The sequence below is a fragment of the Lithobates pipiens genome, unplaced genomic scaffold (genome assembly GCF_037356315.1).
Source record: "Lithobates pipiens isolate NorthernLeopardFrog02 unplaced genomic scaffold, aLitPip1_a1.2 Scaffold_23, whole genome shotgun sequence".
Classification (NCBI taxonomy): Eukaryota; Metazoa; Chordata; class Amphibia; order Anura; family Ranidae; genus Lithobates; species Lithobates pipiens.
In genome coordinates, this window is record NW_027507785.1 from 217619199 (window position 1) to 217636643 (window position 17445).

The 17445-nt window shown below is 43.3% G+C and overlaps 1 protein-coding gene across 2 annotated transcripts in view; it reads right to left on the reverse strand.

Annotated features, from left to right (window-relative positions):
- The window catches only part of ALG14 (ALG14 UDP-N-acetylglucosaminyltransferase subunit), a 105112-nt gene extending 95842 nt beyond the window's left edge, over positions 1 to 9270 (reverse strand). The window contains exons 1-2 of one of the 2 annotated variants that reach the window (XM_077452859.1): positions 9062 to 9270; positions 2100 to 2251 (exon numbers count right to left, since the gene is read on the reverse strand). In XM_077452859.1, the coding sequence (XP_077308985.1) occupies positions 2100 to 2251; positions 9062 to 9206 (297 nt within the window). In that variant the 5' untranslated portion in view covers positions 9207 to 9270. The remainder of the gene's footprint in view (positions 1 to 2099; positions 2252 to 9061) is intronic. The other variant, XM_077452858.1, reaches the window with a different exon arrangement.
- Positions 9271 to 17445: the final 8175 nt, after the last annotated feature.

Consider the following 17445-nt stretch of genomic DNA (forward strand, 5'->3'; position numbering starts at 1 on the left):
GTGTCGCTACAGTCGCTAGGTAGCTAGTTATTTTTTTAGGATCACCGCCAGGTTTTTATAGCGCTAGGTACCCCGATATACTACCCAATAATGTTTTTAACCCCGATTGCCGCTAGTTAACCCTTTCACCCCCTTTTGCCAGTGTCACTAAGCGATCATTTTTCTGATCGCTGCATGTGTCGCTAGGTAGCTAGTTATTTTTTTAGGTTCACCGCCAGGTTTTTATATCGCTAGGTACCCCGATATACTACCCAATAATGTTTTTAACCCCCTGATTGCCGCTAGTTAACCCTTTCACCCCCTTTTGCCAGTGTCACTAAGCGATCGTTTTTCTGATCGCTGCATTAGTGTCGCTACAGTCGCTAGGTAGCTAGTTATTTTTTTAGGTTCACCGCCAGGTTTTTATAGCGCTAGGTACCCCGATATACTACCCAATAATGGTTTTAACCCCCTGATTTCCGCTAGTTAACCCTTTCACCCCCTTTTGCCAGTGTCACTAAGCGATAATTTTTCTGAACGCTGCATCAGTGTCGCTAGTGTCGCTAGGTAGCTAGTTATTTTTTTAGGTTCACCGCCAGGTTTTTATAGCGCTAGGTACCCCGATATACTACCCAATAATGGTTTTAACCCCCTGATTGCTGCTAGTTAACCCTTTCACCCCCTTTCACCAGCGATCACAGTATAAGTGTCACTGGTGACGCTGGTTAGCCAGTTAGTTATTTAGGTTCCCCGTCAGGTTTTTATATAGCGCCAGGGACCCCCATATACTACCTAATAAAAATTTGAACCACCTGATTGCCCCTAGTTAACCCTTTCACCACTGATCACCGTATAAGTGTTACGGGTGACTCTGGTTAGTTTGTTTTTTATAGCATTTTATATTCAAATCCGGAAGGCAGTGCTTGGTTTTCGGGGTCCCGTACGTGGCTAGGCTCCCAAAAAGTCCCCCACATGTGGTATCCCCGTACTCGGGAGAAGCAGCAGAATTTATTTTGGGGTGTAATTTGACTTCTGCCCATAGCATGTGTGAGCAATATATCATTTAGTGACAACTTTGTGCAAAAAAAAAAAAAGTTTGTAATATTCCCGCAACTTTTGGCAAAATATAAAATATTCCATGGACTCAACATGCCTCTCAGTAAATAGCTTGGGGTGTCTACTTTCCAAAATGGGGTCATTTGGGGGGGTTTTGTGCTATTTTGGCATTTTATGGCCTTCGAAACTGTGATAGGTAGTGAGGAGTTAAATCAAAAATTTGCACCCTTAGAAATCCTGAAGGTGGTGATTGGTTTTCGGGGTGCCGTGCGCGACTAGACTCCCAAAAAGTCCCACACATGTGGTATCCCCGTACTCGGGAGAAGCAGCAGAATGTATTTTGGGGTGCAATTCCACATATAACCATGGCATGTGTGAGCAATATATCATTTAGTGACAACTTTTTGTAAAAAAAATTTTTTTTTTTTTTTTTTGTCATTATTCAATCCCTTAGGACAAAAAAAATAAATATTCAATGGGCTCAACATACCCATCAGCAATTTCCTTGGGGTGTCTACTTTCCAAAATGGGGTCATTTGGGGGGGATTTGTACTGCCCTGCCATTTTAGCACCTCAAGAAATGAGATCGGCAGTCATAAATTAAAAGCTGTGTAAATTCCAGAAAATGTACTCTAGTTTGTAGACGCTATAACTTTTGCGCAAACCAAAAAATATTCGCTTATTGACATTTTTTTTACTAAAGACATGTGGCTGAATAAATGTTGCCCTCAATGTATGACTAAAATTTAGTTTATTCGATTTTTCTTATAACAAAAAGAAGAAAATATCTTTTTTTTTCAAAATTTTCGCTCTTTTTCCATTTATATCGCAAAAAAAAAAAATCGCAGAGGCAATCAAATACCATCAAAAGAAAGCTCTATTTGTGGGAAGAAAAGGACGCAAATTTCGTTTGGGTGCAATATTGCATGACCGCGCAATTACCAGTTAAAGCAGCGCAGTGCGAAATTGCAAAAAGACCTCTGGTCCTTAAGGTATTTATTGGTCCGAGGCTGAAGTGGTTAAGCTTCGAGAATCATGTAGTCCAAAAGAAACCGCATACTCACCAGTGACTTGGGGATCCCATTGACTTTGGCACTTTCAAAAGAGCGAATTTTGTCTTCACTCATCTTATCCGTATCAGCAAGTACATAGTGAATTGGTGAATATGATGTGGATAGACTGTTTAGTAATCTCAGGATTTCAGTAGTGTGACCACCTGAAGGGTAGACAAAAAATATCAGATGCAGAAACTTGCATACAGACATTCTACAATATATTATTAGTACGTGCCTTTTTTATTTATTTTTTTTAAACCACTTGCTTACACTGGGCACCTAAACCCCCCTCCTGGCCAGACCAATTTTCAGCTTTTAGCGTTGTCACTCTAAATGACAATTGCACGGTAATACAACATTGCACCCAAATGAAATTTTTATCATTTTTTTCCCCCACATATAAAGCTTTCTTTTGAAGGCATTTAATCACCTCTGGGTTTTTTATTTCTTGCTAAACAAATTAAAAAATGTTTTTTTTTTTTTTAAATATAAAACCGTTTTATATGTTGCAAAAAGGTAATTCTTCTCCTTCATTGATGTAAGCTGATGAAGCTACACTGATGGGCACCGATAGGCTGCATTGATGAGCACTAATATGGTGACACTGATGGGTACTAATAGGTGGCACTGATGGGCGACACCGATAGGCAACACTTCTAGATGGCACTGATTGGCACCACTGGTGGGCATCGATATGTGGCACTGATTGGTGGCACTGGCAGGCTGTACTGGTGGGCACATATGAGGCGGCCTTGCCTCTTCCTCTTCGGGACCGATACCCCTTCAATAAAAGCTGGTTATCGGCTTTTTTTTCTCCTCACGCTGACAGAATAAAAAAAATGAAAGCGATTACCGATCTTCTGTTTTCATCACGTGATCAGCTGTCATTGGCTGACAGCTGATCACGTGGTAAGGGGTCCGGATCAGGTTTTTTATTTTTTGCTAAACAAATTAAGAGACCAAATTTTTTTTAAAGAAAAAAAAGTGTTTATACATTTTGCAAACAGGTAATTTTCTCCTTCATTGATGTACGCTGATGAAGCTACACTGATGGTTACCGATAGGCTGCATTGATGAGCACTGATAAGGCAACACTGATGGGCACTAATAGGCAGTACTGGTGGGCACTGAAGGGTGGCAGTGATGGGCAGCACTGCTAGATGGCACTACTGATTGCTGGCACTTATGTACTGGTGGGCACTGACAGGCGGTACTGGTGAGCACATATGAGGTGGCTTCACCTCTTCGGAACAGATGTCCCTTCAACAGAAGCTGGTGGTTGGCTTTTTTTCTCTCCTCAGGGTGTCAGCGTAATAAGAACAAAAAGAATTGAAAAAAAAAAACAAAAAAAAAAAAACAAAAAAAAAAAAAACACGATTACCGATCTTCTGTTTACATCACGTGCTCAGCTGTCATTGGCTGACAGCTGATCACATGGTAAGGGGTCGAGATCGAACCACTTACTCCAATCACCCGAGTCTCATTAACTCGGGTGATCAGAGCCCGTACCACGCATGCCCTTCAGGGGGCGCCGCCAGCATGCAAAGGGGAGGATGTCTATTGACAGCCTCCTGGCAAAGCAGATCCGCGCTGTAGCCATCATTCGGCTATAGCGTGGATCTGAGTGAGTTAACGGCCTTCGATTTGAGTAGACATCTGGTGGTTGCAGTTTCAGTCAAGATAATAATCGCCAATAAACAGTAGTGTTGGGCAAACTGTTCTGGTCGAGCAAAAGTTTGGCCCGACCATCACCCGCCAAGAGCACAGCCAGCCGCCGTGTCCTTAAAAATTAATGAGTCATCAGCTGTCAGCTTCCCCTCTGGCAGCTGAAAAAATTACCGGCAATACAAAAATCTTTAAAAAATAAAAAAAATAAAAACACACAACACGTTGTGGCCCCCCCCCATACCAGACCCTAATCTGAGCATGCACCCTGGCAGGGCAGGAAAGGGGGGGCAGGGAATGAGTGAGCGCTCCCCCTTACCTCCTGAACTATACCAGGCCACATGCCCTCAGCATAGAGGGGTGGGGGCTTTTCTCTGCCCCCACCCCATAGCACCATGTCCCAATATTGATAGGGACAAGGGCTTCTTTCCCACAACTCTGGCTGGTGGTTGTGGGTGTCTGCAGTTGAATGAAGAAAAAATAATAATAATAATATCAAAAATAAATAAAAATACAGTACACAGGTTTTTGACAAGTCCTTTATTGAAAAACCATTAAAAAAAAAAAAAAAAAAAGAAAAGGAAAAAAAATAAAAATAAAAAAAATTAAGTGCCCCCCAACGTAGATCCATTGTCAATCTTGACGCCCGATGACCACCAGACCCGAAATAAAAAAATAACAACGCTCCGCATTCGAAGGCAAACCTCAGAATGCCTCCTCCGCCATTTGACAGTTCTTAAAAAAGGTAAGGGACAGGACCACCTGGTGACCCCACCCCTCATGATATCACCTACCCAGCATGCACCACTCTGCCCCAAAGCCTCCCCTATGTTGACAGAATGCGGCGTTGTATGCTTCAAGGGGGGGGGGGGGGGGGGGGAAGACTCTGTTCCCCCCCCCTACTGACCTTCCGGGTTGTATGCTCAAATAAGGGTCTGGTATGGATTTTGGATGGGACTTCACGCTTTATTTTTGTCCCTTTCTTTCTTTAATTGGGGTGGGGTTCCCCTTAAAATCCATACCTGACCCAAAAAGAATCAAGTTGGGTGTTACATTTTCTTTATAGCGTTGCTTCCTTAATCCTCACACTGAAGGGATGAGATATCTGACCACCCACTGCCTCCTGAGAATGTCTATATCACAAATCCTAGACGGTAGATTGTCGAATGCTGTGTAAGTTCAGACATGCTGCGGATCTCTGACAGGTCTATGGCACTTGGCAGAGACCAATGGTGTGCCTGCACATGCACTGGATCTTGTTTCAAGATGACAACATGGGAGCAAAGCAGTGCAAGTACTTCACCTGCAAGGAAGACAATGCTGGGCTCCACAGACTAGATTGTCGGGTTTTTTTATTTTCATTTTACACATGGCGAAGTGTTGGGAATTTTCCATTTCATTTTGGTTAGATAGGGAGAATTCCTCCGTAAGTTGATGACAGGTTCTCTTAAAAAGTGTTTGTAAACCTCAGACGTGAAACATGAACAAAGCATATCCCTCTATAGTGTGTACTTGTCTCTATAATGCCGCGTACACACGACCAGACTTTGACATCAAAGGTCTGACGGAACGATTCCGGCAGACCATTCGTTCATGTGTGGGCTGCAGCGGACTTTTGATTTGCAAAAATCCGTCAGACTTTAGAAATGGAACATGTTTCAAATTTTTCCGCCGGACCCAGTTCCTACTGAGAAATCCGCTCGTGTGTATGCTAGTCCGACGGACAAAAACTGACACTAGGGCAGCTATTGGCTATGAACTTCCTTATTCTAGTCCGGTCGTACGTCATCATGTTCGAATCCGTCGGACTTTGGTGTGATTGTGTGTGGCCAAGACCGTTCATTCGGAAAGTCCGTCAGAACTCTGTCAGAACTCCGCCGAAAGTCCGTCGGACCTAGTCCCTCGAAAAGTCCGGTCGTGTGTACGTGGCATTAGGAGCACTAAGTGTTATTTCTGTCTACTGCTTCATGCTTTTGATAGCCTCCCATGACTTCCAATACCAATAAATCGATGGCACAACCATAAGCCCATCCCCACATGCCAAGGTTCTAGGTGTAGTCCTGGACTCTGAACTCTCCTTCAAGCAACACATCCAATCACTGTCCAAATCCTGCCGCCTCAACCTCAGCAACATCTCCAAAATACACCCCTTTCTAACCAATGACACAACAAAGCTCTTAATTCACTGGCTGTCATCGCCCACCTCGACTACTGCAACTCCCTTCTCATTGGCTTACCTCTACATAGTCTATCACCTCTTCAATCCATCATGAATGCTGCTGCCAGACTCATCCACCTTACCAATCGCTCTGTGTCTGCTACTCCGCTCTGTCAAGCCCTCCACTGGTTTCCGATTGGCTAAAGAATTAAATTCAATATAACAACTACGTACAAAGCCATCCAAATCACTAGCTTAGTCTCTAAATACCAACCTACTCATTCTCTTCGTTCCTCTCAAGACCTCTGCTCTCTACCTCCCTTGTCACCTCCTTCCATGCTCGCCTCCAGGACTTTTCCAAAGCCTCTCCAATTCTATGGAATGCCCTACCCCAATCTGTTTGCCTATCTCCTACTTTATTAGCTATTAGACGATCCCTGAAAACCCCTCTCTTCAGAGAAACCATCCTACCCACACCTAACAGTTGTATTTTCATTTTCTATATCAGCTCATCTCCCACAGTTATTACCTTTTGTTTCAACTTGACCCTCCCTCCTAGATTGTAAGCTCTAATGAGCTGGGCCCTCTGATGCCTCATGTATTGATTTGTATTGGGAGTGTAGTGTCTGCCCTCGTGTTGTAAAGCGCTGCGCAAACTGTTGGCGTTATATAAATCCTGTATAATAATAATAATAGTGTGTACTTGTCTCTATTAGGAGCACTACGTGTCCTGTCTACTGCTTCATGCTTTTGCTACCAACAGAAGTCAGTTCTGACAGGTTTTCGTGACACCAAGAGAAAAATGGTGACGGGAGGGACCTCCAGCTGATAGACAGCCTCAGCTCTGTTCCTGTGTAAAGGGGGGTGTCCTTTACCTCCAATCAGATCTCAGAGCTGTCCAAACTGAGCTCTGCCCCTCCCCCCTTTAAACTCTCAGACAAGCTTCATAATTCAGCACTTTGAACAGATGTAGAGAAGGGAGTGCTGTGCTGCAGACAAACAGGTACAACTTATGTAGGAGGATTTGTTTAATCTCCATCACCTGAGGCCAGTCACTTGAGTATTTGAAGGGGTTTACAAACCTCTTTAAAGACCCTAAACAGATCTCTGCCCTCATACAAGACCTGCATTAACATACAACTATAAGGCAAAACTTTTTTTTTTTTTTTTCTTTGGGATACAGAGAGGGATTGGAACACACATCAGGTTTTTACTGCTGTCTGCTTGCCCTCTGAAGAGTGGTCCATGATTAGATCTCATTTCAGAAAGTATTTGACAGGCAGGGAAGAGGGTGCTGTATCGCCTTCTTACTGCCCGATTTAACAGTAATGCTGCATTACTGTGCTGCAATCACATGCATGCATGCATGGGGCTCATTGGTTGAGTTTGACAGGTAGTGTTGCTGGACAAACTCTGCAGAGAGTGAAAAATGCTGCAGCCATGAAGCAATGTGTCTGTGGCATGTACACTCACCGGACACTTCATGAGCTACAACTTGCTGAAGTTCAAACTGTGCATCAGAATGGGGAAGAAAGGGGATTTAATTGACTTTGAACGTGAGATGGTTGTTGGTGCCAGACGGGCTGGTCTGAGTATTTCAAAAACTGCTGATCTACTGGGATTTTCACACACACACAACCATCTCTAAGGTTTACATTGCCTGGTCTGATGAGTTTTGATTTCAGCCATGACATTCGGATGTTAGGGTCAGAAGTTGGTGTAAACAACATGAAAGCATGGATCCAATCTGCCTTGTATCAATGGTTCAGGCTGGTGGTGATGCAATGGTGTGGGGAATTTTTTTCTTGGCACACTTTGGGCCCCCTTAGTACCAATTCTGCATTGTTTAAATGCCACTGCCTTCCTGAATATTGTTGCTGACCATCTTTTTATGACGCCATCTTCTGAAGGCTACTTCCAGCAGGATAATGCACAATGTGACCAAGCTCAGATCATCTCACCACTGGTTTCTTGAACATGACAAGAAACTGTATTCCAATGGCCTCAACAGTCACCAGATCTCAATCCAATAGAGCACCTTTGGGATGTGGTTAACAGGAGATTTGCATCATGGATGTGCAGCCGACAAATCTGCAGCGATACAATCATGTCAATATGGACCAGAATCTATGAGGAAGGTTTCCAACACCTTGTTGAATCTTTGCGACGAAGAATTAAAGCGGGAGTAAACCCGCTGACTTTTTTTTTTTTACACCTGTAAGGGAAAAGGCATAATGAGCTAGTATGCACCGCATACTAGCTCATTATGAAATACTTACCTTAGAACGAGGCGCTGGCATCTCACTCGGTCCACGCCAAGGGAGCTGACATGTTCCCTCGGCGTGTCTTCCGGGTATCGCGGCCCCAGCGCTGTGAGTGGCCAGAGCCGTGATGTCGTCACTCCCGCACATGCGTGGGAGTTTTCTTCCCAGCAGGGTCCGGCGTCTGCCAGACTTTCAGCCGAGAATCCCCTGTGCGCATGCGCCGCTGAAGTCAGCGGCGCATCGCGAGGGGAATATCTCCTAAACCGTACAGGTTTATGAGATATTCTTTTTTACCTACAGGTAAGCCTTATTATAGGCTTACCTGTAGGTCAAAGCCAAAAATTTGACTATACAACCACTTTAAGCGAGTTCTGAAGGCAAAAGGGGGGGGGGGGGGGTCCAACCCGACACTAGCCTTATAAAGTGCCCAGAGGTATCGTTAGCCTTTTGGTGGGTGGCAATCTGTTTTTTACCACCCCATGTAAAAGAGCCCATTGGGAGAAATCACCTGCTTTGTCACATTTACCATTACCACAGAGAGTAAAACTGAAAGCAGATCCCAAAATCAGGGTTGTCACCAGAACAGTAATAGGAGGGAAATCTTCCGATGGGGACACTAGTTCTGGTGACACCTCAGGATTCCCTCTCTTTTTAGAAATGTCCTCTCACTTCCTGTTTGTCTATGAGACAGGAAGTGAAGGGAAATCTTCCCAATGGGACACAGATGGCAAAAAAACCTGACAGGGGTAATAACCCTCTCTTACTCTATTCAAAATAAAAAACAAAGTTTTGCCTTTAGCTCCCCTTTACACCCCGCCATTCCCACGCTATAGACGCAGACAGCAGCTGGATGAATAGAGAGCACCCATCTCCACACAACTCACCAGAACCCGCCACCACCAGCAGGCTCACATGGCCTTTCCTGGCAGCTCGGTGTGTGTCCGGGCTCCTCAGCACCAGCCATATCCTGACTACTAATACCAGCAACAGGAGCACTAAGCCCGCAATGAGCTGGAGGAGCAAACCCATCGCCTTCCGGGATCCTCACACCGCCGTGCTCACCGGAAAACTTCCGCATTAGTGACGTTTCATAGACGCATGTTACCATAGGGACAAAGACTGCTCTCATTGGTAGCCATTGCCTGTGACGGTCAATAGGACACGCCTCCTCATTTATCCCGGAAGTGTTTCTCCTCACTCTCTATTGTGCATTTCATTCATCACTCTTGTGTATCGCCATGTGTAATGCTGACCCCTACTGTCGCTTTTAAAAATTGCTTGTTTACTCAGTACAGTAGACAAAGACCTGTACAACATAATGAAAACACTGGTCCTAATACACAAAATAAACATGAGGGAGAAAGTGTGCTATTGACTGCCAGTGACAACACTTCCACTTTTTTTCTTCTACACAAACCTTAGCAGACCTTTCATGAAAATTGGAGGTACACTTCCTTTCTAGCATCCCCTGCTCAAAAATTTTTTTTGCAAAGAAACAAAAGTAAAAAAAAAACAACCAAAAGAAATGTAGTCACTGCCCCTCATTGCTGTTTCTAGGCACTGGAAATATCTCAAGGAGGCTCTCCTGCAATGGACTGCGCCCAGCTATCTCAGGACAGGAAGCAGCTGTGAGACACGGCGGTAGAGTTGCCACTTGTCCGGGATTCACCCAGTCAGTTCGGGTTTGGAATCATGTATCCGGGTTTCAGACTGCCTGAAACCCAGACACATTATTCAGGCTGGACTATGGCTTCCCAGCAGGGTTACTGGCTGCAGTTTCTAAAGCGGGAGTCCGCCGGGAGTTCCACCGTTTTTTTTTTAAAAGCCAGCAGCTACAAATACTGCAGCTGCTGACTTTTAAAATAAGGACACTTACCCGCCCAGCGTGCCCCCGATGTCGGCACCCGAAGCCGATCTCTCGATCGTCTCTCGGGTGCTGCCGCTGCCATCTTGGGTATGGGAATCAGGAAGTGGAGCCTTTCGGCTTCATTTCCCGGTTCCCTACTGCGCGAGTCGCGCTGCGCAATAAGGATGGTCCCGCTGCCTCTGGGATCTGTGTGTTTCCCAGCAGGCAGCGGGGGACTTTCGTAAATGGGCGTAGAGAATCTACGCCCCTTTCCGCAGATAGCTATGCCGGAAGTGGGTGTAGATACCTGTACTGTACTGAAAGGTGCCAATTGTGGCGCCGGAGGGGGGGAGGATTCCAATGAGCGGAAGGTCCACTTTAGGGTGGACCTCCGCTTTAAGCTCTCTTTCATGCTGCCCAAAGCCAGCACTAATAATCCCCCTCCCCCCACACAGACGAGAGAGGAGGGAGGGCTTGATCTGCACTTCTTCCTCTCGTCCTCTAATAATAACAAGAATCACCCTTTACATCAGAGTCTAGAGTTCCCCTTTTACATCTGAACTCACAGAGTTCCCTTTCACTGTAAGGGGGGACTCTGCAGACTGATGTAAGGGAGAACTCTGGGGACTCTGACATAAGGGATGTGCGGGGAACGCTGATTTAAGAGGGAACACTGAAAACTCTGATGTATGGAGAGGACTCTGACTGAAGGGGGAACACCTGTGGCCTCTGGTGTAAAGGGAAACTCTAAAGTAAGGGGTGCTGGAGAACCCTGATTTACCTTAGTGTACTCACTCAGAGGCAGGAGATAGAAGGGGGAGAATTCAGTCGCAGACAGAGATGGATGGTGAGCTCACTCACCCCTTTGCAGTCATCACCTCTCATCCAGATGTATCTGAGGCTGCTGAACTTCAAATTTCCAGCCCACACTTTCCTTTTCTAAGGAGTGTGGGCAGACACAGAGCGGTGGGGGATGAGAGGAAGAGGTGCAGATCAAGCCCTCTCTCCTCTCCCATCGGTGTGGGGGGAGGGGGGGATTGTTAGTGCTGGCTTTGGGCAGCATGAAAGAGAGTGTAACAGACACTCCCAGCTTAGAAACTGCAGCCAGAAACCCTACTGGGAAGCCATAGTCCAGTCTGAATAACGTGTCTGGGTTTCAGGCAGTCTTAAACCCGGATGCATGATTCCAATCCCAAACTGTCCAGGTGAATCCCGGACAGGTGGCAACCCTAGCTAGAACACCTGTGTATCTGTGCAAGCCACATATGTGTACCCGTTGAGCTGCTGCATGTTATTTCTAATAATATAATAAATGTATGGGTTATTTATTGTGGATATTTATATTTATTGAGAATGTAAATATTGACTAAAACGGCATGGGTCCCCCCCCCCCCCCCCCCAGCCCATTACCAGGCTCTTTGGGTCTGGTATGGATATTGAGAGGAACCCCGCACCCAAATAAAAAAAAAAAGCCGTGGGGCCCCCAGGCCCTATATACTCTGAACAGCAGTATACAGGCAGTCCCCGGGTTGCAAACAAGATAGGGACTGTAGGTTTGTTCTTAAGTTGAATCTGTTATCTGTCATTTTAAGGGGTTTTGTTACTATCTGGACATTTCAGGGCCTCCGTAACTGTGATAGGTAGTGCGGAGTAAAATCACAATTTTATGGCTTTAGAAAGCGGTGATTGGTTTTCGGGGTCCTGTACACAACTAGGCTCCAAAAAAGTCTCACACATGTGGTATCCCTATACACAGGAGAAGCAACAGATGTGGGATCCCTTAAAGACTGCCTATGCTGAGTGACTATCCTATTCCTCCTCAATCTTCATGATAGCTTCTACGGTAAGAATATTTTTGGAAAAAGACAACTTCTCCTGCGCTCTGGTGTCTCGGTCTTCAAAGTGTGATACTGACGGTTTAAGATGGTAGTGTCGAAAAGGTCTTGCAGCCCTCCTTAGAATATTGGGTATTCAAATACTGGAGAAAAACAAAACAAAAAAGGAAGGCGCACTGACCTAGTGCATTTGGTAAATAGCCCATAGCCTGGTTTGGCTCTGAGGAAAGGGGTTCTCCCCTGAAACGTGTCAGCCGTTTACGTTGGGGTATTCATTAATCAATTTATCTGACATCAGATCTGGAAGTGTCGATGTTCGGTGCGATGGATCCAATTGTATTGATTATGCCTTTTATCAATACTCGTTTGTGAGTAGCCATTTTGCTATTTGTTCTGTTTTCAATAAAGCTCTATTTATGGTAATGCACTAGGTCAGTGCGCCTTCCTTTTTTTTTTTTTTTTCTCAAGAATATTTTTGGTTCATGGCACCACCACCACTGTCTAAGGCCCAATTTTTCTGCCCCTGTTTCTGCCCTGTTTCTGCCCCTGTTTCTGCCCCTGTTTTAATTTTCCCAAAACTTGTGGCAAAACATAAAATATTCCATGGACTCAACATGCCACTCAGCAAATAGCTTGAAGTGTGTTCTTTGCAAAATGCCGTAATTTGGGGGGGGTTTGTGCTATCTTGTCATTTCATGGCCTCCAAAACTGTGATAGATAGCGAGGAAGTGAAATTACCATTTTACGCCCTTAGAAATCCTGAAGTCAGTGATTGGTTTTCGGGGTCCTTTATACGGTTGGCTCCCAAAAAGTCCCACACATGTGGTATCCCCATACTCATGAGAAGCAGCAGAATGTATTTCAGGGTATAATTTCACATATGCCCATGGCATGTTTGAGCAATAGATAATTTAGTGACAACTTTCCAAAACGGGGTCATTTGGGGGTGTTTTGTGCTATCTTGGCATTTTATGGCCTTCAAAACTGATCGGTAGTGAGGAGTGAAATCAAAAATTTACACCCTTAGAAATCCTGAAGGTAGTGATTGGTTTTCAGCCCAGTATGCGGCTAGGCTCCCAAAAAGTCTCACACTTGTGGTATCCCCATACTCAGGAGAAGCAGCAGAATGTATTTTGGGGTGTAATTTCACATATAACCATGGCATCTGTGAGCAATATATCAGTATCAATTACTTGTGACAAAAAAATAAAAATATTCAATGGGCTCAACATGCCTTTTAGCAATTTCCTTGGGGTGTATACTTTCCAAAATGGGTTCATGGGGGGGGGGGGGGGGTTGTACTGTCCTGCCATTTTAGCACCTCAAGAAATGAGATAGGCAGCCATAAACTAAAAGATGTGGTAAATTACAGAAAATGTACCCTAGTTTGTAGACTCTATAACTTTTGCGCGAACCAATAAATATACGCTTATTGACATTTTTTTTTTACCAAAGACATGTGGGTGAATACATTTTGGCCTAAATGTATGACTAAAATTGAGTTTATTAAAAAAAAATTATAACAAAAAGTAGAAAATATTATTTTTTACAAAATTTTCGGTCTTTTTACGTTTATATCACATAAAAAAAAAAAAAAAAAAAAGGCAATCAACTACCATCAAAAGAAAGCTCTATTTTTGGGGAAAAAAAGGATGCATTTTTGTTTGGGTACAACATTGCATGACCGCGCATTTACCAGTTAAAGCAGCTCAGTGACAAATTATAAAAAGTCCTCCGGTCATTGAGCGGCCAAATCCTCTGGGGCTGAAGTGGTTAAATGAATATTTTTGTGCCCAGAGCTCAGCTTTGATTCATCCCATTTATAGACTGAGCCTGATGGCAGATTCAGGAGTTTTATTCCAAATGTCATTTTTGTTTAGCATCACAATTGTACATAAAACTTAGATATCAAAGTTAAAGTTAGGCTGATACAGATCAATACAACTCAATTATTTCAAATTCTTTTATTTTGAAACAAATATTTTATTACCTATACATGAAAATAATTGGTTCTAAAAAAGGCTTTTTCTGCATGTGTATATTCAGCATTAAGTAGCTCATATATATTTATACATTATTTATTAACCAATGCACAATATTGACATTCCATAGATAGCAATAATAATATACAAATGTGTATCCAGCACCTCCTGTTCACTTACCTATGGTAATCCTCTGACTTAAAGCGGAGTTCCACTCAAAAATTGAATTTCCGCTTTTTGGAATCCTCCCTCCTTCCGGAGTCCCATTTGGCACCTGGGGGGAGCAGATACCTGTATAATCCAGGTATTTGCTCCCATTTCCGGGCATAGATAGCCGCAGTATCCGCAGATATCTATGCTATATCTGGCGCCTCCTCCTGATCCCCTTACCGAAGATGGCGATGCCTCCACCCGAGAGCCGAGGGACAGATCGGCTTTGAGTGTCGGCGGAACTCTGCTTTAATCGCTTCGCCTCTACAGCTATTTTTTTCATTTTCTGCCCATGTGTAAAAATCAGCACTTTTGGTTAAAAAGCTCTTAAAACACTCAGAACATGATATGTATTTTAAAAGCAGAGACTCTGTAGCATAAAAAAGATAGTAGTTGCAATTTTTTATGTTGCACAATATTTGGGAAACTGTTTAGTAAAACATATAAACAAATGTAAAAATATCCGCGCTAGCAAAATAGAAAACAAAGACATAAACAGCGTATGAATACACATTGGTGGCTAGCATAAATAATGCTGAAGACAATATGACATAAATACAAAAAAGTTCCTATGTAGCGCTGTAGAAATATGTCAGAAGAAGTTGAAGTCCAGGGGAGACGATGAGTAGAAAAGGCAAGACCCTCGCACCAGCTTCAGTGTATGCAGCAACACATCACACCATAGTGCATTTCTAAAATACTCTTACTAGAAGGCAGATCAACATAAACCTGTCGGCATAGATGTTAGCCCTTGTACACACAGTCGGACATTCCAACGGAAAATGTCCAATCGGACCGCGTTGTCGGATAATCTGACCGTGTGTGGGCTCCATCAGACTTTTTCCATCGGAATGTCCGACCAAGAAAGTTTGAGAGCTGGATATAAAATTTTCCGACAACATGATCCAATCGGACTTTGTCCTATCGTTTGTAGAGAATTACGATCGGACAAAGTGTCACACATGCTCAAATCAAATTACGAGACCAAAGCTATTGGCTACTAGCCTGAACCTAGTCCCGTCGGAACGAACGAACGTCATCACGTTCCGAACGATCAGATTTTCCGACAACTTTGTTAGACCATGTGTATGCAACACCAGTTTCGGACAAAATCCGTCAGAAAAAAATCAGACGGATTTTGTGGTCGGAATTTCCGACCGTGTGTACAAGGGCTTAGAGGTGTCTCCAAGCTCCAGCATAAACGCTCTCCCACACTGCAGGCACAGGAACTCCTTTCTTTCTCTGGGATAAAATGACAAATCTCTGCACAGGATCCAAAAATGATCCACTCGATTTTCAGATAGCGGTAATGTGCCCAAAAATGAAAGTAAGAAAGCGCATAATAAAGCATGTATTGGTGTATAGTAAATGTATTGAGCAAATACTCACAGAACAAAGTTAAAAAACTATAATAGGATTTTTGCCTCTCACCAGGATGCCCCTCTTGTGAATCCAATAAGACAAGTCACATAGCTGGGATATGTTTACCTATTGTATTTGTTTCCTTAAATGTAAAAGGGTTCTAAATGACTTAGCCACTGTAATCGTGGCGAGTCCTCTTCCTTAACCAATTGCTGACCAGCCGCCATAGTAGTACTGCGGCAGAATGGCACGGCTGGGCAAAACAACGTTATATAAGGTCGCTTCGTGCTGTGGCTACTAGGGGCACCTGCACCCGCTGCTTGCCCCCCGGAGCCGATGTGTGTGCCCAGCATTCACGATTACTGATGGGCTCCTTTGATCGCTCGGGGCATGTGGAAAACCAGGATCTGTGTGTTTTAAATACACAGTTTCCAATTCTCAGAGGGGAGAAGTGACAGATTGTCTGTTCATACAGAGTATGAACAGCAAGCTATCTTTTCCCCTACACAGTCCCCTCCCCCCTTCAGTTAGAACACACACTAGGGAACAGATTAACCCCTTGATCGCCCCCTAGTGGTTAACTCCTTCACTGCCAGTGACATTTTTACAGTAATCAATGCATTTTTATAGCACTGATCGCTGTAAAAATGCCAATGGTCCCAAAAATGTGTCAAAATTGTCTGACGCATCCTCCATAATGTCGCAGTCCCCATAAAAATGAATAATAAAAATGCCATAAAACTATCCCCTATATTGTAGACGCTATAATTTTTGTGCAAACCAGTTAATATACGCTTAATGCAATATATTTTTTTTTTTTTTACCAAAATATGTAGAAGAATACATATCGGTTAAAACTGAGGAACAAAAATATATATTTTTATATATTTTTGGGGGATATTTATTATAGCAAAAAGTAAAAAATATTGAGTTTTTTTCAAAATTGACGCTCTTTTTTTGTTTAGAGTGCAAAACTTAAAAACCACAGATGTGATCAAATACCAACAAAAGAAAGCTCTATTTGTGGGAAAAAAAGGATCTAAATTTTGTTTGGGTGCAGCGTCGCACGACCGGGCAATTGTCAGTTAAAGTGACGCAGTGCCGAATCTCAAAAAGTGCGAATCGCATAAAATATCTGGCGCATCCTCCAACCCACAAATAGGGATTATTCCTTCTTTTCTGCAGCTCCTAGCTCCTACTCCCGCATTGATTTTTTTCTTATCCGCCACTATGCACTGACATATCATCCCCATAGTAGGATCAGGAACATATTATGGTCTACCCATCATGACTGTACTTGGAGTCTTAATGACTCACTATTACAAGACGACATATGCTCTGCAGATATAAAGACCACTATATCCAACCTCATCTTGGACCTTGGTAATTATGATACCTCTGCCCCGATACAATGGGAGGCATTGAAATGCGTATTACGCAGGGTCTTTATTAACCACTTTCAGACCGGACCAATTTGCTGGTCAAAGACCAGACCACTTTTTGCGATTCGGCACTGCGTCGCTTTAACTGACAATTGCGCGGTCGTGCGACGTGGCTTCCAAACAAAATTAACGTCCTTTTTTCCCCACAAATAGAGCTTTCTTTTGGTGGTATTTGATCACCCCTGCGGTTTTTATTTTTTGCGCTATAAACAAAAATAGAGCGATAATTTTGAAAAAAACGCATTATTTTTTACTTTTTGTAATAATAAATATCCCCCAAAAATATATAAAAAAACATTTTTTTCCCTCAGTTTAGGCCGATACGTATTCTTCTACATATTTTTGGTAAAAAAAAATCGCAATAAGCGATTATTGATTGGTTTGCGCAAATGTTATAGCGTTTACAAAATAGGAATAGTTTTATAGCATTTTTATTAATAATTTTTTATTATTTTTTTTTTTACTAGTAATGGCGGCGATCTGCGATTTTTATTGTGACTGCGACATTGTGGGGGACCCATCGGACATTTTTGACACATTTTTGGGACCATTGTCATTTATACAGTAATCACTGCTATATAAATGCAGTGA